Here is a 22,598-nt window from a genome sequence, read left to right as displayed (position 1 = left end):
CCCCCCCAGACGATTTAAATCCCTGACGAAACATACATGACGAACCACGGCAACGGGTTAAAGCCGCTCATCCCAAGCAGCTCCCTGATAGGGTGCCAGTTGTTCCAGGTGTATCAGCATCATCATGTTTTTCCAATTGGTGGGGGCAAAAGTACCTAGAGTAACCAATACTCTTAAATTTCCAGCTCTTAGTCTGTGTGCAGTCTCTTCTTTCATTTCACATGGGTTCAATCCCTCCACAATGTTCAGTCCCTCACTTTCCGCAATCTGCTGGAAATCCTAACTGCTCCCTTCACAATCTCGAGCCAGAAAGTCTGCCTGACGGTCTTGTTGAATGCCCCTTGCTTGCTAGATGTAGCAGCTGTCTCAGGTCTTGGTCCCTTATGCCATTGTTCCATTCTGGTTTTGGCAACATCCCAGAAGACAACATCCTTCATATATGAGAGAAGCTTGTAAAGTAATTAGATTGGCAACACTGCTTATCTTCAGTGGTCTTGATCGGGATAGTACCTATACTGTATTACTTCTCCAGGTGTGTTTAACTACTAATGCAAAGGTCATCACTTTTTGTAGTCTGTGTTTAAATGAACACTTGTAAGAAACCTGTTTTGCACTGGAAGAGCAGAATGATATTTCATATGTTTTAAGGAGGAGGTAGGGGCCAGGGTAGCATAGTTGGTATAGCAACTGGCTACAGGCTAGATGACTGAGGGGTTGGAGTTCAAGTCCCAGTAGGGTCAAGAATTTTCTCCAAATCATCATGGGCTCTGGGGTCCTCCCAACTTCCTATCCAATGGGTACCGGGGCTCTTTCCCCAGGGGTAAAGCAGCCAGGTGTGAAGCTGACCTCTCTCCTCCAGCTAGTGCTGAGATAAAGAAAATGTGGATCTTTACATCCACATCCCCCCCCCATATGCCTTCATTGCATAGTGCTTAATTTGTTGCCTTTTTTGAGGAAGAGATGTGCAACAGAATTTTGCATGAAGCTCGAAAATATGGTGAAGAAATATTAACTAGATGTTACAGTATACATATGGAATAGAAGCAATGAGCCAAGCTATAGGGTTTCAATGGTGGAAACACCATTGATGATGCTCAAAGTGGGAGACCAAGCGCTACTGTCACAGATGTGAATATTGATGAAGCTGAACAGTTGCTGAAGGAGGACAGGAGATTATCATTAAGGGAATTGTATAGTAGTATAATTGTCGTAGTAAAGGGTTTGCCATATCACCACAGTGGAATTAGGCATTAGGTGTTTGTACATGGTGGGTTCCTTGTGATCTCAGTGATAAGCAGAGAAGAAGGCATGTAGAAGTCTGCTGACAAAATATTACTCTTGCTAAACAAAAGCCTGACATTTTACTATCTGTAATCACCTGAGTCTTGGATGAGACATGACTCAGAATAAAAATGAGAGTCGAGCATTTCGAAACACAAAGATTCACCTCCACCAAAGAAATATCACACAGCACCATTGTCAGGAAAAGTAATGCAAATACACTTAAAACTCATTTAAAGAATGCTGTTTGGAGAAAAGGGATGGAGTTCTCGACAAAATGATGGTTTCTGCTTCAAGACAATGCACAGCCACATATTACATATGACAACAGAAGTGCTAGCTGACATCAGTGGAACACCTGTAGAATGTCCAACTTACAGTCAGGATCTCATTTCATGTGATTTTTGGGCATTCCCAGTGCTTCACCATGAATTACGAGGACAGAAATTCAGCAGTGACACTGAAGTGAAACAAGCCACCTCTGCATGGCCTGCTGCACATGTTTTAGATGTGGATGAGGCACTGGAAAAGAAAAAGTATAGCATGTGAAGGGTTTACTTCAAACAAGAAACAGTGCCCAACCTTCCAGAATCCTTAATGAGTTATATGAGTGTCTCATTGCTTTTCAAACTCCCCTCTTATTTTTCACAAAATCAAGGGGGGTGGGAAGGACTTGAAGCATGCATTAGGAGGTGAATAAATTATCTTTTGGAATCTTCCTGTGGGCAAGAGTGGCTAGAGTGTAAGGCTGACAACCTCATCGCCATCTGTGAGCTGATTGTCTAGAAAGTGTGGGAGCCTCAACATCTCACAACCCTATCGGTCTCCACAGCCTGTAACAAGGATAGCTTTACCTTTTTATTGTTTAGGCCTACTGACCTGTTCCAGTTTCTGGTTCTAATCGAAATTGGTCATGCTGTCTTGGTCAGACAGCCTGAAGTTCTTCCTTGAAGACTTTAATGTAGTAGGTTATAGGAGATTCACTCTTCGTCCATTCTAATTATGTAATGCAGCCATTTTATCTTTCATCCTTTAGTATTTGGCTTGAAACTGAATATTCTTCCCATATCTTTATTTTTTATTAATCAGCTAATATCCAGCTACTGCTCTTGAGTCCTCACTTTTGTGGTCTCAATTTTTATCGTCTGTAGTATAATAAATGAGTAATGTATACACAGTTCTAGTTGTAAAGCCTGAAGGGATGAAATCCCTTAAGACCTGCATATTGATGTGTAGATAGTACATATTAAAACTGATCTTCATGAAACATGATATGAGGATGTGGACTGGAATCAATTGGTATAGGATACAATCCAGCTCTTGGGCTTGTGTGAATTTGTGTTCCTTACATGGAGAATTTCTTCACCACCGGAGTGACTCCTTCCGTCTCAGACGGATCTTTTTCTATGGAATTAGGTTGATTGTTGATTGATTAATATGACAGGTAGTGCTATACTTGAAGAATATAATACACAACTTGTATAATTCATAAATATAGCTTAGTTTAAACTTCTAAAATGAGAATGGAGTCAGTTTAGCTACAAACAGATCTTTGAATAATTATGGAAAATATGTAAAACAATCTTTTAATTCCTCATTTATTTCCTTGTCAGTATTTTAGAGACCTGTTCTTTTTCCATAGCCTTTCTTTGCAAATCCTAATTAATTCTACCATTTTACTATTGATAAAATGATGAATGAGGTATACTGTCTCTGTAGTCTGGCCAAGCTTCATTCACATAGCTTAAGTACCTGCCTGCAGCTCAAAATGCCTTTTCTATAACTTTGCTTACTTGTGTAAATTGCTATACTTCTACATCTTTCCTGTGTATGTGTGTGTGTGTGTAACCAGGGCATGTAGGGAAAATAGGACAGCCCTCCATTTGTGACCATCAGTAACATAATAAAATAGCAAATGACCATATTGAGTGTGACACTGCTACTACCTGAAAGGAATGCATGTATTCTTATTAACCTACAAAGAATAATTAAGATACGAAGCAGAATCACTGACTTCTACAGTTTCATCATAAACATGAGAGTTGCAGGTTTGTTTTATGTGTAGCCTACTATGCCTGCATTGTAGGATATCTGCCTCACATAGTAGACAGTACTGCAGTATTTTCTTGTTTACAAAAGTTATTCACACTTGGCTTACAACAGGCTAACCTGTGTGCTTTTATTATGTCAAAGACCCTTCTCCCTTATTTTAAAAATGTAGTATTAACAGTCTTAGGTACATGTAACAAATATAACCTTTCAAGGTCTGCATTTGAGTTGCTTTTGACTCACTTCCCAGATGTCACCATTTATTGTGATTTATTGGCATAACTTAGAAATTTATATGTACTGTAATTAAAACCAGCTTTATTATCTGAGAAGTTTGCTATTGAATGCAATAAGAAGGTACATTTTCCGAGGTTATTGCTGGTCACAAACGGCTGTGTGTCCTGTCCCATGTAGAGTCAGTGTCGAGTGTGGAGGGTTCCCGCACCCGTCGGCGCCGGCGTAGACGTAGGACAAGGCCCCATAGCCAGACACCCTCAGGCGAGCATGTGGACTGCAGGCCTAGTGACCACCTTGCAGGAAGTAGTATTGACATTCAGGGTGAGTCTAATTTTCTGAACCCTCAGCCAGTGAAGAGAAAGGTCACATCACCAAGAGGAAGTTATCACATGAAAACCATTTTTCATCACATGGTTGGACTAGGTTACTAATTTAAATAAAAACAACTACTGACTGAAAGCCATTGTATAATATTTTCTACATTAATCCATCATCATAACAGCCATAACATTCAGTACCATGTTGACAGGTGGTGGTGCAGCCCCAGGCCCCAGTGATCAGTCTGCATTTACAAGCAAAGAAGGAACACCAGCTACAGATGGACCACCTAAATCACAGAGGGAACCAAAATCCCGCAGTCAGAGACCACCAGCATCTAAGCGATCCGAAGGCAAAGCCAAGGAAACAATGGTTAATGGCACATCAGCTTAGATATGTGTAATTTGGTCTCAGGCGCACAATGTTTGAAAAACTGCACAGTAGTACTGGACATTTCTCAGCTACGATTAAAACAGGAATACATGGAAAATGTATGCATGGTTTACATTGACAACAAAGTGCCAAGATAAAAATTATTGGGACCTTCAGATCACATTCACAGAAGGCTAATGCTTTTAACCCCACCTGGGATTTATATGGGGTTTATAAATTTCTGAAAGTTACATTCTGTGAATTGCCCAATGGTGTATACTAGTATCCTACTCTTGAGTCATTGGTTCTCCTTGATCTGTTCTCCTTGAAATTTTGCATTTTTATGAGACAGTGTGCAAGATTTTGAGTCAAAATTGTGGAATTCAAGATGTTATTTTCATGTTGGGGAAAATTCTTACCAATCTAGGCTGACACAAAACTGAAAAAAATCCTTTGACAGGTTTTCAGTTACTTAAGTTGCCCCATCACATTGTGATGTGCAAGGCACAGGAATAAAGTGTGATGGATGCTCACTCATCTTGCACTTTAAATACAGTGCAGCAGTGCCTCGACACACAAGACATTTCCCTCTTGTTCAGGGCTAGCTCACGGATGCCTTTTTTATACTTGCTACCGAAAATTTATCCCTCCCTCATTTCCTGCTTCCATTTTGTAGAGCAGAATGAAACTGTTTCTTTGGTTGTAACATAGTAAAGGGCAAGATTGATTCTTCCTAATGACTTTTTGTGTGAATACTGTAGCTCATTTTGTAGGAGGCAGCTGTGTGTGAAGTTTGCATAACAGCAGTATTCAGATGTTCCTTCTAGTATTTATTGTCTCAAGTTTGGTTACTTGCGTAGTGGAGTTACTTAACATTTTTACCTGTAGTTGCAGCAGAGATTGAAATTTGTTGAATGCTAACAAATCGGTGGTGAGTTGAGATCTTAACTTGTAAGGTGAATACAGAAGAGAAATTCAATTTGAAAGTAAATTCTGAACAACTTATAGAATTTCTTTCCATGTGAATGTAACTGGGAAATTGGCATAATTTATTTCTTAAATTTTTGCTTGCATATTAGTGAATACCATAATAGTCGGAGCAAATATTTATGTTGCTACCAATTATATTTAAATGCATTTTGCAAAATATCTGAAGTTTAAGTAGTAAGGTGTATGATTCTTTTGGAACTTTGTGTACCAACACACTTTTTTGTTATTTGTAAGCACTGTTATAAATAACACATCTGATGCATGTATACATGAAGTACTACTGGTATTCTAGTATTCTTGATGCAGCATACATTAGTACCATGTATGTAATTACTTTGATACCTGGCTTTTACCATTGCATTTTCATAGCTTATTTGAGAATCTTGCAGTGAAAATGCTCTGAAATTGAGACAAAATTTCCTACATGGTCTTAACATTGATGCGTGTTGTGTAAGTGAGCAATATTTTCTTCTTACACATTGGCCAGTGAAAGAACAAAGGTAAATTTCAATAGCTCAGTCATAATGGTTGTGCTTGTAAGTTAATTCTGTGGTTTGATGCTCAGATGAATGAACTTGAGTAGATAAAAGTGGGTTTGGACTGTGTGAGTGAAACTGTAATACTCTTGTACTTAGAATATGGAAAATACTGCCATCATGTTTGTGGTTTCCTGACCATGGTAGTCATGGCACAGAGTGAATGTTTTGTTTTTATATAAAACATAACACTCATTCATCATATTCAGTACATTAGTGCATAATCTTGGTTTTCCGAAGATTAAGACTCAATCCAGTGCTATTCAGAAAGAAGGAATTATTAAACAGAACTTCTACAGAGTGAAATGCAACTTCCATATGTTGCAGTTTCTTCCTGAATAGAAGTATAACTATAGTTATCAGTTGGTCAATTGTGTAGTGTGTGCTGTATCCAGATTTATGTTTGGGGTGTGTTTATGTACACAAAATCTACACATGGAATGGCAAGTTTTGGCAAACAGAAACTTTGGGTTTAAAAATAATGAAGTGCCCTTTTTAAATAAATAAAATTTAAAAAAATATATCTTCCATAGATTATACACTTCTTTCTGATCAGTGTCCCATTTCTTTATCCTAGATAATAAACTTATGTTCAGGTCAGTATCATTTTAATTTTTTTGATGGTTCATGTGCACAGTACTTGCAACTCTAACTTGATATGTCTGTGTAACCATAGAGTAAGTACCAGATGATGACCGAAAGATGCTTTCTGTCACATGTTGAATACCAACTGTTGTAAAATTCGAGAAATGTATCTTCATATATAATTGTACTAAGTATGACTGGAGAGAATGAACTTGCGGGAATGGCAAAATGTTGTACAGCGACAATGGATTGTTCAACAGTGTTCAAAGAAACACCACACCTGTGTCTTACTCGAGTTGTACATCTTTTTGTGAATCTCCAACCATGTCCTGACAGAACAAAACAGACTGTTTGTCTTAAAACTGTGAGTGATTTTGATTTTAAAAATAGATCAGCCAGCATCCGTAACATTGCATTTGTTTAAAAAGCAATATCGTAGTTTCTTCCCCAGTTTGCTTGTTGAGATAGGTTTGTATTGATCTTGCAATGTTTGCATAATTTAAGAATAAATCATTTCTGTACATAACTTTCATTCAAAACTTTATTTTACTCAAACAGTGAATATCCTGATTGTACTTAAGTGTTTTAATAATTTACACAAGCTACAACTGGAATGTTTTATGGGAATGAACACTACATTGGTCTGGAAACAAAAACATTTGATTGTTTGATAAATGCATCTAGTTTACTCCTAAAAAGTTCACTTTTAATTGGCTCTTTCATGTTGCACACTGGATTTTTTACCACGTATTCTACATAGACTTGACTGTAAATCTGTTGTAGGAGCTCTCTAACATTCTGAGCATTCACGTCGGTGTTCAAGATGAACTTCAGACCTGATGGTGTCTCAAAGTAATGTAAAGCATATTTACTGGTTTTGTAGTATAAAAATCCTTCCTTTGTGTCAAGGGGAGATATTTTACTGACAAATGACTTGAGTGAAAACAGCATGCCATACATCAGCTTGGCTTCCTGTAAAAGAAGGCAAATGTAAGTACATATTATGAAGAGGAACAGGTCCTACACAAAATTCATACAGGCCCAGCATTTATATGTAAATGAATATATACAAGGTTAAAATGCTACTCTTGTCCCTATACAGCAAGGAACTCATTCTAACACAATATAATTTCAGGGTTCTACTTTCAAAGACGGACTCCAATAACTGGCATATGGGTTACTCCTTTAGGCCTTGGATACATACATACATAGCATTCCATAGATCCATGAGTTAGTCAGATGACCTACCGGATGTGGAATTTGTCAAGCAGGAGTGTTGCAGTTCAAACTACTGAATGTGAAGCAGCTGTATCATCAATGTCTGACTGAAGAACAGGGCCTGATCAATATTTTTATCTCTTCTTTGATGTGGGTCTGGTGAACCTCATCAGTCATGAAATCATATGTATGGAAACAAGGAAAAAATGCAAAAGCTACGATTCCACACTTCCAGCCCTAGCTGATAATAAGGCACTGTTTGATGCTATTATAAACACAGGCCTACATCCCATATCATGTCACTCATTATGTCTCTGAATCATTAACAAAATGCCATTCTTTTTCAATACATTCCCAAGGGATGAGTTCTATCTCATTTGGGAACCTACATTTTGCACATGCAGAGAAAGAACTCGTCTCTAACCGTGCCTGATGTCTTCAACTTCTCTTCAGGTAGCACATTACTCCTGGCATACTGTACCCATGATCCATCACTTGACAAGCTTCAGTACAACTTTACAGACACTTCTTCTCGTGGGTATTTACTAATGAATCTATGCATACACTCCATAAGTTTTCTTTCTTATTTGAAATTGTCCCTGCATTTAAGCTTCTCACCATAAAGATGTAAGGGGGGAGTTGAAGAATAACGTTGGCACTAGATGGAGGTGAGCAGAGTCAGCTTCAAGCCCCAGCTGCTTTACCCCCAAGAAAAGAGCTCCCTGTACTCATCTCTCTAGGAGGCTGGAAGGGCTCCAGGGTCAATCNGGGGGGGGGGGGAGATCTAGTGTCCGTCTAAGCCTACCATATCAATCATAATCGTAAACATGACATTCCTTCTTTCTCATTTGAACTCTGTATTTCAAAACATACAGTTCTGTGAACCCAGTAAAATCTTAATTAACAATGTTTACCCTGGCTAATAACAGTATTGGATCTGTCACTCAAGTTATACAAAATTGTTACACAGGATGCGAAGACCCTGCTATGTCCAAAACTACGTAAATAGTGAAATAGCTGTGTTCTGCTCTTGTGAAACATCCTATCAATCCACCCTCAGATATATCTACACTGACATATGCACATTCGTGCGCTTTTCTGTTAATAAATACTACAGGATTATAACAAGCATAGGATTCCATCTACAAGAGAAATGCCTGAAACTTTAGAAAAAGGAACAAAATGGGGATTGTTTTGATTTAGAAATAGAATGCTTTCTTCTGGCTTTGAGGGACAAACATACAGTCACAATGCTTAGGACTTTTCATACAACAAGCATAAACAAGATGACAAAAGTGTTTCCTAAATATCTGAACAAAGCTCTCATAAAGATACCAAATGTGGTGTTAGATGACATTAAGAATGTAGGAAAAGCTCTCTGCAGTGACCACTGTACTGCCTCTTACAAGTGTATTAGAAGAAAGAAGTAGTACAGGCAAACATTTTTCTGGCTCAGGAAGTAGGAACAGTCAGTTCATATTTACTGCATGTTTTGGTCAGGAAAGATACAGTAAAAGGCCTATAACCCACAAGTTCATGTAAAGTACTGTGGAATCTCCAGTACATGAAAGAACCACCAGTGAATGAATGCAGAAGGCTAAAGGTGGCAGATTATCCAGTAGCCTGGAAGATGATAGGCTAAATGGTCAGCCTCATCTCTTTGACAGAAAGGAAAAGGGGGCTGTCACCTATGGCATATGAACAACCACACGGTCAAAAGCTTCCAAGAAATTATTGAAACAGCCTGTAAGATCCACCCATTTTTATATGTGACAAAGACTTTTCTTTTTTGTCATGCAGCATAACAGGAGGCATCGAACCTACCACTACAGCAACAATGTAAATCTGCACTAATAACAGACCTAGAGTATAAAGAGGCAACTCATTTGAAAGCTAAAAAGATTACCAAATAACAACTACTGGAAAAAAAAAATGTAAAAACATGGAAGGTACATAACAAAATCTGTAACTCATAAAGAATGTCACCACAAGAACAAAATTAGAACATGTAATATCTCCAAGATTACCATCTTCTGCAGTATGAAACCATGTAATTTGATAGGTAGATACCAACAACAGATTCCTCTGAAATATCGGTACTAATTACATAAATGCGGTGTCACATAGCAGAAGACAGTCATTTTCCCAGTTAGCTCTTGAACTCTCGTCTCACTATCTCCAACTTGCCCTCTGTACCTTCTGAAAGCTTATATGAAAAAGAAACAAGCATGATCACTTTAAAGTCAGTGGCACTTGAACCAATTCACTGAATATATCCCGAACACAGGTTACTACATATATAGACAGATCACAAACTGATAAGAACAGAAGTGCTGGAGCATATACATATACATTTTTTTCCCTTCAAGTCACTCTTCAGCTATATCTCCTTTACCTCTTCTCTGGTGATTCCGGATTGCTTTAGCCTGTTCCATTCACAGTAGTACAACATTGTACCAAAACGGTCAAATATGTATAGGTTATGAACAGTCATTTTTAATAGATACTATGGAAGACGAAACAGGCACACTTATTAACTAAAAAACATTCTGACTTGCCGACCTTCCACCATCGACTGGACCGACTGCACACATATGCAACATTCATAGACGAACGGATCACTTACGTATGTATGTATGTATAATGACCATAACGGTTTGCATCCAGTTCTCTATTTCATCGACTCATCGGTCACTTAAAATCCGTTCATATTAATCACCGAAAACATGTGTAATGTCGGTTGAAATTTCCCAAGATTATGCGCAGTAGATCGTCTGCAGCATAATTCCAGAATACGTATAAACATAAATAGACAGAACCGACAGGACCGGACAGGACTGACTAGTTTATCAACTACAGGATTGACTCTTTCGATCACCTCCTTCTTGTTTATGGCATCTTTAATACCGGTTAATTCGTACGCAGAGATATAAACCACACTAATCAATGTCAGAACGCTCAAACGCCATGGTAGAGTCGTAACTGGTGATCATTTCTATCTGGAAAAGTAAAGTGCTAATATTGTATGTGAAGATACTCTTATAATTTAACAGCAACAATAATGAGTTCGATATGGCATAACTGTAAGCGGAGAGACAGTATGTATCCGACGTATAGACCGTATAGACGAACGAAGTGAATTTTCGTGACCTGTAATTACGTAATTAATCGATTGATTCTAGACAAAGACCCATTTTGTCAGTCCCTAAAGTACCAACCTCAAATATTCTAATTTGCTGTTTCTACATCTACTAATACCAAATTTCTTGGATTAATTATGGACAACATGTCATGGAAAGAACATATCCACTGGTTTTCTAGCTACGTAAGAATCCATGGAATGTAAATAAATGAATTAATATCCTCATATATTACATTTTTAGTTAATACGATGTCAGGAGTGGTTGTCACGGATTAAAGCAGAGCAGAGCTTATACTTTCTGCTATGAAAACTTAGAAATAATTATGTTGGATTTGAAGTTCTCATGGGGGTAACTGTGAAGAGTTCGGTCGTGTGGGTTATAAAACCGTGCAATTCGGAAAAAAGTCCAAAGTTTCGGATGAACTTATTTCCCCAATCTTCATGGCCAAAGAGTAAGCTAAGCGAGAACTTGGTATGAAGCAGGCGGCAAGTAGAGCAGGCTTTCTTCTGGTTTCATGAGGTGTATTCATATTCCGAAAATAGAGGCATTATGCTCTTCCATAGCATCAGGTTTTCCCAATTACACGGCCTCACAACTACCAGATCGACCCAAATGATCGTAATCAGCAGTTCAAAGTATATTTTCACTGAGATTTAAAGCAATAAGATCGACCTTAACAAGCNAAAAAAAAAGAAGTACGTTGGATGTCATTGTACGTATGTTTATTGATGGAAAATCTGTGTTTGGAACGTCTGTAATTGAACTTTATGTTTGTATAATTTGCCGATATATCATGTCGAAGAGGAGTTCATTAGATGGGATTAAGAAAGGTGGCAGTTTTAATACTTGAAGAATTGTTGCTTTAAGCATAATTTGATTTCCTACTGAAAATGGGTTATAGCTATGGCGAAGAATTATTACATGTCGTGTTAGCAAAGGGCGAACTACTATTCTGTAAACAGATCGTATAATTTCAGCCCATCCCCAAAACTTTATGTATGATATTAGAGTTTTAGTGTGTTTATGTCATATTTTATTCGTTAAATGAAACGGTGCTTGTGCGATATCATAGTTTTTGTGTTGGTTGTATATTTCTCCTGGTCTGGGTATATTTTTATATAAACCACTGATTAATGTAATCGTAATTTATGTGTTGCAAAAGTCGGCAAACTGAGAATTAGTTTCGTCGCTACCTTACAATGAATAGGTCATACATGTTTTTGGAAGGAAGTCTTTAATCTGCCTTAGCGTGAATGATATTTAACTTATATCAGGCCCGTTGTAATTATGTTTGGAGTGATACATAAGACTGTCACACAGTCTTACATTAGTTTACACTAGTGTTTCAACGTTAAACAGGCTAAATACCAGCTACATGCTATTCTCCTGCTTGGCTTACTCTTTATTCCTGAACATGGAGGCGACATGTACTTCTGAAACGTTGGTTGACTTTCACGAGACTACGCAGTGTTATATCCAAGAGACAACTCTTCAGTTATCGTCACATGACATTCATAAAGCATCCAAGTGTATCTAGACAGTAAGCACGAAGTTTTTAAATATAGAAATATTTATACATTTCTGTATTTTAACAGGTTTGTACGTACAGTCTAGATATATATGATTTTTATGTAGCCTAATAATAACTTCTATGGTTGAAGCTTGTGTATAACAATAAAAGACAAATTTTTTATGTAAGTTTATGTGATGGCTAATCCTCTAATTTAAAACGGACATGAACAGGTTGCAATTTTATAAAGTAAAAGCGTTTTAATTGGTTTGTAATTTTCATGTTGTAATGGTAGCTTTATTATGTCACACGTATTTATGTTAGAATTATTTGAATATTGTCAGAATAGTATAATCTGTGGTTAAGAGACAGAATGTTTGTGTTAGATCTGCTAACTTTTTTTGGCATGTGAAGTTTTCACAATGACTGATTGCAGGATAGTCTCCCAAGACAGTACTTCTATTATTATTCAGTTGTAAATTTATGTTACTTAACTATGACATTACCAGCATAGAGATATATAGGACTAGAAGTCAGTGCTTTAGGAAAATTAGGCATCTTGAGCTCTACGTTAAATACCAGCAGGTAAAAGATGCTTAAGTGAATAATAGTAATCATTTCCCAAATTTAATCTGAACTTTATTTCATCATGAATATTATTGTGATTTATCACTGTATTATCAAGTAGGCTGTATTTAAAAATAATGATATTTTTTAAGAATTTGTTCACTGTGTTTGCATTATGATTTTGTCCTGCATTCTGGTGAGAAGATATGAACAGAGGCCTCTGTTTCTTATATGTCATCTGTAGTACTTTTTTGACATCACTCTTAGTGACGTTACAAATTTAGCAGTGCTAAGTCAGTATTGGTACATTACATTAACACATTTGTGGCAAACTAAGCACTGCTGAGATATCCAGACTAGGAGAAATTTCAAAATTTGAGAATATGAAATAGTAATATTGGTTGGTTAAAAGTGGCATTACTTCGTTAAAGTCTCATGTTGCCTGTATGGTGCTGTTTCCATTGATCTCTCCCATCACCTCTACAAATCTGTTATTTTATGGCAGCACAGAAGTTATCTGGGCAATGCTTTATCCTACAGATTTACTTATCCAGTAATTTTATTTACTTTACATTATGTACATTGCTTTTGTGAGATTTCAGTACTGCCATAGTTATCTGAAATGAAGTTTGGTAAAGGAGCTTCTAGAAAACTGAATTTTTAAGAAGAAAAAGTAAAATTTGGCTTGTGATAGTCTCCCTTCAGCAGAACTTTACTGGATAATACCACTACAAGTCTGTAATCTCTCCACGAGAACAATAAAAGCAAATTATCTAGATTACAGGAGGTGCTGAAAATGTCTGTATACACATTCACATAACATAGAAACAGAATTTTAGGAGGAGGAGGAGGAGGAGGACTTTCCCCCTACCCCTTTTTATAGTGAGGACATACAATATGTAGTTCATAGTGTCTTGGTAGTTGAGAAGGTAGGAGCTATTCCTTGAGCAACGGCCCGTATATACACAGAAGCTAGTATGAGATGTTTTGTTTGTCAAGAGATGGAGGAATAGTAAACATGGAGCTTGACCAAACTTTGAATTATTTTTGAACAAAATGGATGCTGAAAGTCACCACCACACATTTTTTAGCTGGCAGCAATCAGATTTCAGTTGGGTTCATGCTATAATATAAGTGTGACCAGACGTGAGGTTTCCTTTAATTTGTGAACCAGTTGAACTAATTTAAAATGCTGTATTTCCCAGTAGAGCAGAAATACCGAACATTTTTGTTACCCTGCATAGTAATATTCCTTTAGTTTTTTTTTCTAACCATATAGTAAGTAATGTGGTAGTGTAAGTATAATATTGTATGGTGAGAAAGTTACAGGTGTATTAAATTCTTGAAAAGATTTCTTTGAATAATCTTTATTGCAGTGTGTGCATGACTTATGTAAAATTAAATCACCGCTTTAGTGTCTGCAAGGTAAGGAAAAAATTTTTCAGAAATTGCATTTTGTAAATGTATCAAGATTTTTAACTTTCATATGTTCTTATGTCACTGCATAATGATATACATAATGGTCATTGTGTGGACTGTGTAGAGAGAAAATATTGTACCTCCTTTGCCCAAAGCTAAGGCACTACCTCTTTCATGAAGTGACATTTTTGTAGGAGTGATAGATGCACAAGATTTCTACAACCGAGCCTATTTTACACTGACTGAATCAGCAGTTCAGTAATTTTTATTTTGTATATAAATTATTCATTGTCAAATATTGTTAAGGTAAAGGATAAATTTAATTAAAACCTAGTAATCATAATTTTCATTGTTGTCCCAAAATAGAAGCAGTTGGGCTAATTGCAATAGATTATAACATTGTCATCATTAACTCTTAATAAAATTCATGACAGAATTGAACATGTGTAACTATAATGTATGGTTAGTTTGTTTTGGAAGTATGTGGAGAAAAACAAGTTCGCTATGTATAGTTGGGCAAATATGGTACAGTAATATTTAAAAGCAGGTATGCAAAGCCTCTCATTGAAATATAAGAATCTGTTAAAAAGGGTTGAGGATGAGGCTAATTGTGACATCATCTCAACTTTGCCAGTGTTTCACCTTGCTCAGGGTCTTCCCATAATGGATCGGAATCTGATCAGAGTCCAGATGACACAGCAGGAAAGGATGATGGGGCCAAAAAACAGAAACTTTCTTTTGGTTATGGAAAGAGATCCGTTACAAAACCTGAAGAGAAAGTCACTGATACATCCATTAAGAAGGGAATTCAAATAAAATTAGGTTCTCAGGTAATAACAAGATATATATAACAAATCTTCTAGAGATATAGGTGCCACATAAAGTAATTAGGCAGAATAGAAATCCAAACATGAAATGGTACTGTTATTTTTAGTTTTTGTTTATAGAATATGAATTGTTTTCAGAAACGTTAATGTTAACAGAGATCTTTGAGACACCTCTGCAAGCTCATTGTTTACCACAATCTAACATGTGATTGAATTTAAGATGCTTTGATTTGTTAAGAATACAGCACATGTACAAAGTAACATTCAATGTATGTTTGAAGAAACCCTTTAGGAAGATAACCTGTATATCAGGTAATGTAACTTTTGTGTCTGTCTCTTGTATCATACCACGGACCTAGTGGAGTACACGCAACAATAATGTCACATAGTATATATGACTGTAGATGGGTTTTGGATTGGTGAATGGATTTAGTGACCACTTACACATACATGACTTGGAACTACATAGGTCAGATAAAAAAGTAGTGGCAACACTTCTGTAGTTATGAAATGACTTTATTACTTGAGGTAAACACACTTAAATTCCTTCAACATAATCATCCCCCCCCCCACTTGTACCACCTTCTGCCAAATTTTTGGAAGGTGTCATACACCATCAGCGCATCCACTTCTGTTGGTGTCCAGCAGTGACCGCCCTGCAGCATGAATAATCTCCTCTCTTGTGTTGTAACGTGTCCCTCGCAGTGGCTCTTTCATTTTGGCAAAGAGAACATAATCGCACGGACTCATATCGGGTGAGTATGGCGGATGTTGCAGTATCTCCCGTCAGCAGCGGCGAAGGAGAACCTTGACAGTGTCAGCAGTATGAGCCCTTGCATTGTCATGAAGGCTGATGAGGTTCGTTGCCAACAAGTGTCGTCGCTTTCTCCTGAGTGCTGGATAAAGATGATTATGCAGGAAATTGTATGGGGTACCCAACATGCTGCAATTTTGCAGTATCCAAGAATATCATGCAGAATGTGGAGCACGGTTTTGTGACATATGCCTACCTCAGCAGCTAACTCCCATACAGCCTATTGACAATCCACATCCAGCAAAGAAGCAAGGTGAATTGTGTGGTTGTCAACGTGGGGTTGTCCTGAATGGCATCCTTTCCTTCACGAAACAATTTCACCCATCGTGCCACTGTGCGATATGGCAAAGCAGCATCACCACATGCTTCTCACAGTCTCTGATAACAGTTTTGTGCACTACGACCTCATGCAACTTCAATTTTTATCCAGGAGCATTGTTCTTGTTTCGTAAACATGTTGTTAGGGTGCTTGAACTGTGCTCCTGCATTTAAAGATGATGCACAATGCAACTCAATGAAACACAACCAGAGCCACTCACTGCACTATTTCAACTGAACTTCTGCTATCAGCTACAGATGGCGCTAGTGCCACCTGACACACATCTTTCATGTTACAGCAGTGTCACCACTACTTTTTATCCAACGCTTGTACAAGCAATTATAGTGTGACCACTAACCTTCACAAATCACCACAACACCTACTAAGCCTTTTTCCAGCCTGCTGTGTCTTCATCAGGCATTACCTGGTAATGGTTTCTAGTAATGGGAATTCTTCAGCTTCACCCATTCAGGTTCTCTCTTCACAGCCTTCCACACAGAACTGAACTGAACTGAACTGAACTCACCAAGCTCTAAACCTCACGGTTATAACATCTCAGTATGGACCACACAGTTCTATTGTTGTGTGCATTACCTATCAACAGCTGCTGTTTACAAAGGCACTGCTTAACAATGGGTCTGTATGTCACATTGCTCCCTCCTTAAGGCTATTCATCCCAAATAGCTTACAGGCATACCGCCATTTCTTCTTTTCCAAGGGCTGTGCTTATGATGCCTGTGATCAGTCTCACCTTTCTCCCCCATGGCTTGGTTTGCACAGTGTCTCTGCAACTGATCCTGTTGTTCCCTCTTTAAGGCTGCATGTCCCAAGTGGTTCCCTCATATGGTGCCAGTATTAGATATAGTAATGCAACAGAATGCTTAAATACAGGATTGCATTGACAATTTTCACTGCAGCCTCTTCTTAAGGGACTTCATGATGTTTCGACTCAGACTGTCTCCACTGAGGTTGGCTCCTTACTCTTCAGACAGGCCTCCATCGTCACTTCTTGGCAGGTCATCGTCTTGTTTCGCCATGCCTTCATTTTTGCTATAATCTGTTTTAAGTTGGCATCAGTTTTTGCTTGGTTGTTATGTATCACAGCATTGAGCCCTCCTATGGTGGCTGTCAGATGTTTTTCATTTTTGTAGTATGTGTGACTGTAGACGTTTGGATTGGTGAATGAATTGACCACTTAAACACAACATACACAGACCTACAAGCAGTTACAGCACCACCACTAATCTCCACAATTCACAAATCGCCACGACACGCACTAACCCTTTTTCCAGCCTGCTGTCTTCATCAGCCATTCCCTGGCAGTGGCTTCTAACACTAGAGATTCTTCAGCTTCAAACGCTCAGGTCTTCTCTTCACAGCCTCCTGTGCAGAACTAAACTGAACTCACTAAGCTCTAAACCTTCATATTATAATATATTGGCATGGAACGCATAGAAAAGTTTTTTTCCAATTCTTATTGGCGTTACCTAGCAGTGGCCACTGTTTACAAAATTACTGCCTAGGAACAAGTCTGTAAGTCATGTAGTTTGCAGTTTACTCCATACTCTTGCCAGTATGTGTGGTAGCCATGGCTGTTAAGTGATGCACAGATATTGCAGTAGAGTTTCATGTTATGTTTAGAATCCTCAGTTCCAATTTTCTTGTTTTCTCTCATTGTTTGAAATTACACAAGCAGACTTTAATTCTTTAATTTGAATGTTATTCCTTTAAAGTCATGTAATGGGCAAAGAACACATTGTTCTGCATGTTAAATGTGAAGCACTATGAAGTGAGGACATATCTTGATCTGCAACATATCTGAATATGTGGAGTATTGAGCCACAATTCTTTACCTGATGCAGCCCCATCAAAATAAATTTTTACATGTCAGATTTGGAATACAGGGTGGTTTTCTGATGTTCCTAGAAGTTTTAAATTTTGCTACTGATAACTGATTATATCAAGGTTTTGCATATATTTTGCTGTATATTTTTTCTGAGGGTTTTCCTAAAATAATGCAATTTGAAGGTAAAACCATGGAAAAAAAGATGCAAACAAAACGGATTCTTATAGCCCAGTGAATGAAGCTGAAAGATAGAACAAAAGATTATTTCTTGATGTAGACTAATGTTGAGTATTTACGCTGACTGGGAAATGTTAATATTGCTGTACTGCCGTGTTTAACCTATATTAATATCACACGGTCTGTTACATCTATATTTTAATGTATCTGAGGAGATATAATCAGTATAATCAGTTGTATTAGTGTATAATAGAAACTCATCAGTATTAGCTGTTTGTAAATCCCTTGAACCAAAGCCACAGTATTAAGTAGAGCTTCTCAGTCTCTTTTTTATATTATGATTACATTTATATCTCTAGTTGTAATTAAATGATTTCAACTGTGGCTTGTTTTTTAAGTTAATTCATAATATTCATTTATAAAACCCCAAAACATGTTAAAACAAAACGAACATTTTACACACACAAAAATCACTGGATTAGAAAACGACTGATTTGTGCTTCCAAAATTTTATTACGGTAAATATATGCTAACATCTGTGCAAGACAGATTAAAATATAACATTTTAACATTTGTATTTTTGTAATTCATTTCACAAAAAACTAATAGAAACAACTTAACCAACTGCATAAGCAAATAGCTCACTTGTGTTAGTTTGTCTCTGACATGAAACACTAAATTCAATGTAATATGAAGTGGGCTGACAGAGACCAGAGATTCACATATATAATTTTTCCTCTACATGAAAATGATGTTGTAGAATGGAAAAATGCATTGCTAAAAATAAGTCACTTCAGTCACTTTGCTTCTGAGGTCATCTTTTGTTTTGTATATACAGTTCAGCCATTTGACATACAAAAATTTTTAAACTCAGTGCAACAGTGCAGACATACTGGATTCTTTTCTATGTGTTGTTCAACCTTATCTAAGGCTAATGGAAACTCATGACTGACATTATTAGATTCACTAATAGTTAATATTTATATTAAATCCTTGTGGTTTGTGTACATGCTGTTTTGTATGTTTTTTTTTTTTGGTGTACGCTTGTATAAATTGAAAATATTTCCCATGCATTTTTATTGTTTCATACTTTCGGTCTTATTTTAATTTAAATTGAAACTCTTAAATTTTGCTATGACTGTTCATCTGAAGTCAGACTTGTGCAGTGCATGTCAAATATTAACAGTATGTGGTGTGGCAAACTGTACTTGCAGTATTGAGTTTTGTTCAATATACTAGTGAGGCTGTGAATGTAACACTTCCCTTCCTGTTCAGAAACCTGTTCATCAAAGCAGTGCTGTTAAGTCACAGTCCAGTGCAGTTGCAGCTGCATTCAACTTAGATGAAGAAGAAGAACCTGAAGAAATGCCTCCTGAAGCACGTATGAGGATGCGTAATATTGGCAGGTATGGATTTAAAATTGAATACTTGATTTTTTTGGAATCCACGAAGTCATTGTATCTCTTTAACGAGGGAAATATATCTTGAACTGCCAAAATGTGGTGAAATAACTTTCTTCATGGCACCATAGAACCAAAAGTTCTATCCTGAGTAGATCAGGGTGGTTCACATCATGGATCTGTGGGGTTTTATGTAGTTTTGTCATTACTCCGAAGACAACCCACTTCTTCGGAACAGTTTGTTGGTCCTGAAAAGGACCGTGGTTGCTGAGATGCTTGACCGGTGAGGTAGCGCGGCGTGCGCCGGTAGGGAGAGAGGTTGCGGTGAGTGGACTGGCCACAGTGCGGCCATTGCTTGATCACGGTGCGGCAGATGGTGGAGGTTGCTTGATGGCAGCACGGCGGCTGCTGGCGAAAGGCTGGTTGTTGAGTGCGGTCGTAGGAGTGATGAGGCAGTGGCTACGCCAGATGCCCAGTGGGTCGGACAGGGACACGACCAGCGGCAAGTCCAGGCGAGGTGCCCCAGTGAGTCGGATGTGAGAGAGCCAGAGGGCCAAGGCAGTCGTGCCTGGCGCAGCCTGCCGATGCCTCCGAAGACCAAGCGCTGGCGACGAAGCCTGCTGGCTGATGTTGCTTGAGTGTGGCTTGATCGTAGACTGAAGTCAGCTGATCTTGCCGGGTTGCGGCTGCTCCTTTTTATACACTGCTCGGTGGGCTGAGTGAAACTTGAAATTAAGGAGGAAGAATTTGCAGGGCACTGATTGGCTAGCGCGCGTGATGATGTAGATGTGGGGCTAGCAGCGAGCGCAGTATAAATGCAAACGTTTGGAGCAGTTTGATTGGTTAGCACGCGTGATGATGAAAAGTGATGTGAAGAGTGTGTGTTGCAGAAAATGCGTGATAATGTGAGATGTTCCCACAGATCATTTATACTCCCATCCTTCGTTACCTAGAAAGTTACTTGCCAGTTTATCCCTCATACAGATGTGCAGACTTTCTCAGACATTCTTAATTTCGTGACTTTAACACTTGACGAAGAGTATATATCTTATAGTTCCTGAGTATGTAATTTTTGCCTATCCAAAATTAGTTTCTTGCTCTGAGAGGTTAAAACTGGACGTTCTCAACCCATGCCATTTTGAATGAAGAGGTTTGTTAGGAATGTACAAAGTGCAACAGCAGTAACAACAGTAGTAATATTTGTTGATGATAATTATTCATTTAGTTAATAATAATAATAATAATAATTCAATTTATTAATTTACATGCTGAGCTCAGCAGCCAGTGACAGTTGACAGAGTCTGCATGAATACAGCAGCAACAATTTATTTTTTTTAGAAAACATAAAAACTTCTTGCTTTATGTCGGACCATTTTCTAACATTTAGGGTGGAAGAGGGATATAGGGAAAGGATAATATGTTAAGCCATAGAAACAAATGTAGGATTTCCACAATTCTGGTGATGTTTCTCAGCTTATAAATTTCTGTCCAAGTTACTGTATTCACTCTTCATTTCCAGTTAAATTGCAATGAATTTAAATCTGTTTGTTACAGAGAAACTCCGACTTCAGCAGGTCCAAACTCATTTGGTAAGACAAAGCAAGGTTTCTGTGATGCCAAGAAAATATTTGAGAAAACAATGAAGAAGGCAATGGATAGTACAGATAGTTCCAAGAAAACAACAGAGTGAAATGACTGTGGTATACATATATATCTTATGTTTCAGACTAGTATCCAGAAAAACTGAGGACTGCGATTGAGTTTGATTTATAAGATTTTGACCAATTACTAGGTCTGTTTGAAATGCAGAACATTATAAATATCCTCATAATTGAGTATCTGATGGTCATTGAATTGTGTAGTTCTTATTGCCAGTGTCAGAACGTAATAGATGCACATTACTTTATGATGATATGGTAACATTACTGATCTTATTGTTTGTTCATTTCAGATTACATTTTCTTTGTGGTAATGTGTATATTTAAGAAGTGAGCTGTCTTATGTTTTTTCTCTATCTTTATTCATTCACAGTTCATGTTGTTAAATCTCATTACATGAGTGACTGATACACCAGTACAATAAATACTACTAAAATGTATATGCAGTTTTATTGCTATAGTTTGTCACCAGCATTTGATGGATGCAAGATCTGAAGCTTTCGTTGTGGTTGAAGTTAATCAAATCTTCTCAGGCCATCAGCCATGTCGGTTGGTTACAAATTAATGGTGTTTCAGGGAAAATCTCTGGCATCATCAGGATGTGATGCGACATAGGATCCAAACTTTCCCATCTGTATACCTAACCATGGCCCATGATTGAAACTGATCACTAGCCAGTGAGAGGCTAGTGGGTGAATTCATAAGTTTGCTTGGCTTGGGCTTACCTTCGGATTCGTGTATCTCTATTACTGCTTTACTCTCTGGGTGCCAGGATTGATTGAGTGTGAAAGCTCAATCCCTTTTGAAGTTTCAGGGGCAAAGCCTGATTTTGTTAGCCTCCTCTATCAAGCAGTGCATATATCCTAGTACTTTAGTATGAGTACCAGGAATCTTCTTGGGGCGAGGGGGTAAAGGGCAACCGGCATGTAAGGCTGACAACCTCACTGCCTTCTGTGAGCGAGTTGTCTAAAGAAAATGTGGGAGTCTCAGTGTCTCACAACCCTATGGGTCTTCACAGCCTGTTACAGAGATAGCTTTACCTTTTTAAAAAAAAAACTGGAATAGCACAGTTGGTATGATGACTGGCTACAGGCTGGACTACCAAGGGGTCAGAGTTTGAGTACTTGTGGGGGTAAGAATTTTCACTTTTCTATGTCATCCAGACCGGCTCTCTGGGTCCACCCAACCTCCTACCCAGTGGGTACTGGGGGCCTTTACCCCAGGGGCAAAGTGGCAGGGACATGAAGCTAATGCAAATCTGAGCTGAGAGACTGGCTAACCTGACTGATGACTTTCATAATTTTCTCCAGCCTTTCCAGGAAAATGCCAGGA

General features: G+C 37.9%; 3 protein-coding genes across 10 annotated transcripts in view; 2 read left to right on the top strand and 1 right to left on the bottom strand.

The window, feature by feature from the left end:
- The window catches only part of LOC111867750 (synaptic functional regulator FMR1), a 66,783-nt gene extending 59,889 nt beyond the window's left edge, over positions 1-6,894 (top strand). For 6 of the 8 annotated variants that reach the window (XM_023857880.2, XM_023857877.2, XM_023857876.2 and 3 more), the window contains 2 exons: positions 3,745-3,888; positions 4,097-6,894. In XM_023857880.2, coding sequence (XP_023713648.1) covers positions 3,745-3,888; positions 4,097-4,278 — 326 coding nt within the window. In that variant the 3' untranslated portion in view covers positions 4,279-6,894. The remainder of the gene's footprint in view (positions 1-3,744; positions 3,889-4,096) is intronic. The other 2 variants (XM_023857879.2, XM_023857878.2) reach the window with 1 other exon arrangement.
- LOC111867751 (trafficking protein particle complex subunit 1) lies at positions 5,608-10,765 on the bottom strand. The gene is made up of 2 exons (XM_023857883.2): positions 9,982-10,765; positions 5,608-7,340 (listed from the first exon to the last, which is right to left on the bottom strand). The coding sequence occupies exons 1-2, from the start codon at positions 10,078-10,080 to the stop codon at positions 7,002-7,004; spliced, it is 438 nt and encodes a 145-aa protein (XP_023713651.1). The 5' UTR covers positions 10,081-10,765; the 3' UTR covers positions 5,608-7,001.
- Positions 10,766-11,419: 654 nt separating this feature from the next.
- Positions 11,420-21,706, top strand: LOC111867772 (PEST proteolytic signal-containing nuclear protein). The gene is made up of 4 exons (XM_023857920.2): positions 11,420-11,559; positions 14,877-15,055; positions 19,484-19,614; positions 21,163-21,706. The coding sequence occupies exons 1-4, from the start codon at positions 11,448-11,450 to the stop codon at positions 21,296-21,298; spliced, it is 558 nt and encodes a 185-aa protein (XP_023713688.1). The 5' UTR covers positions 11,420-11,447; the 3' UTR covers positions 21,299-21,706.
- The last annotated feature ends 892 nt before the right edge of the window (positions 21,707-22,598 follow it).

The sequence above is a fragment of the Cryptotermes secundus genome, unplaced genomic scaffold, assembly GCF_002891405.2.
Source record: "Cryptotermes secundus unplaced genomic scaffold, Csec_1.0 scaffold116, whole genome shotgun sequence".
Taxonomy (NCBI): Eukaryota; Metazoa; Arthropoda; class Insecta; order Blattodea; family Kalotermitidae; genus Cryptotermes; species Cryptotermes secundus.
This window is presented reverse-complemented; position numbering and strand designations above follow the sequence as displayed.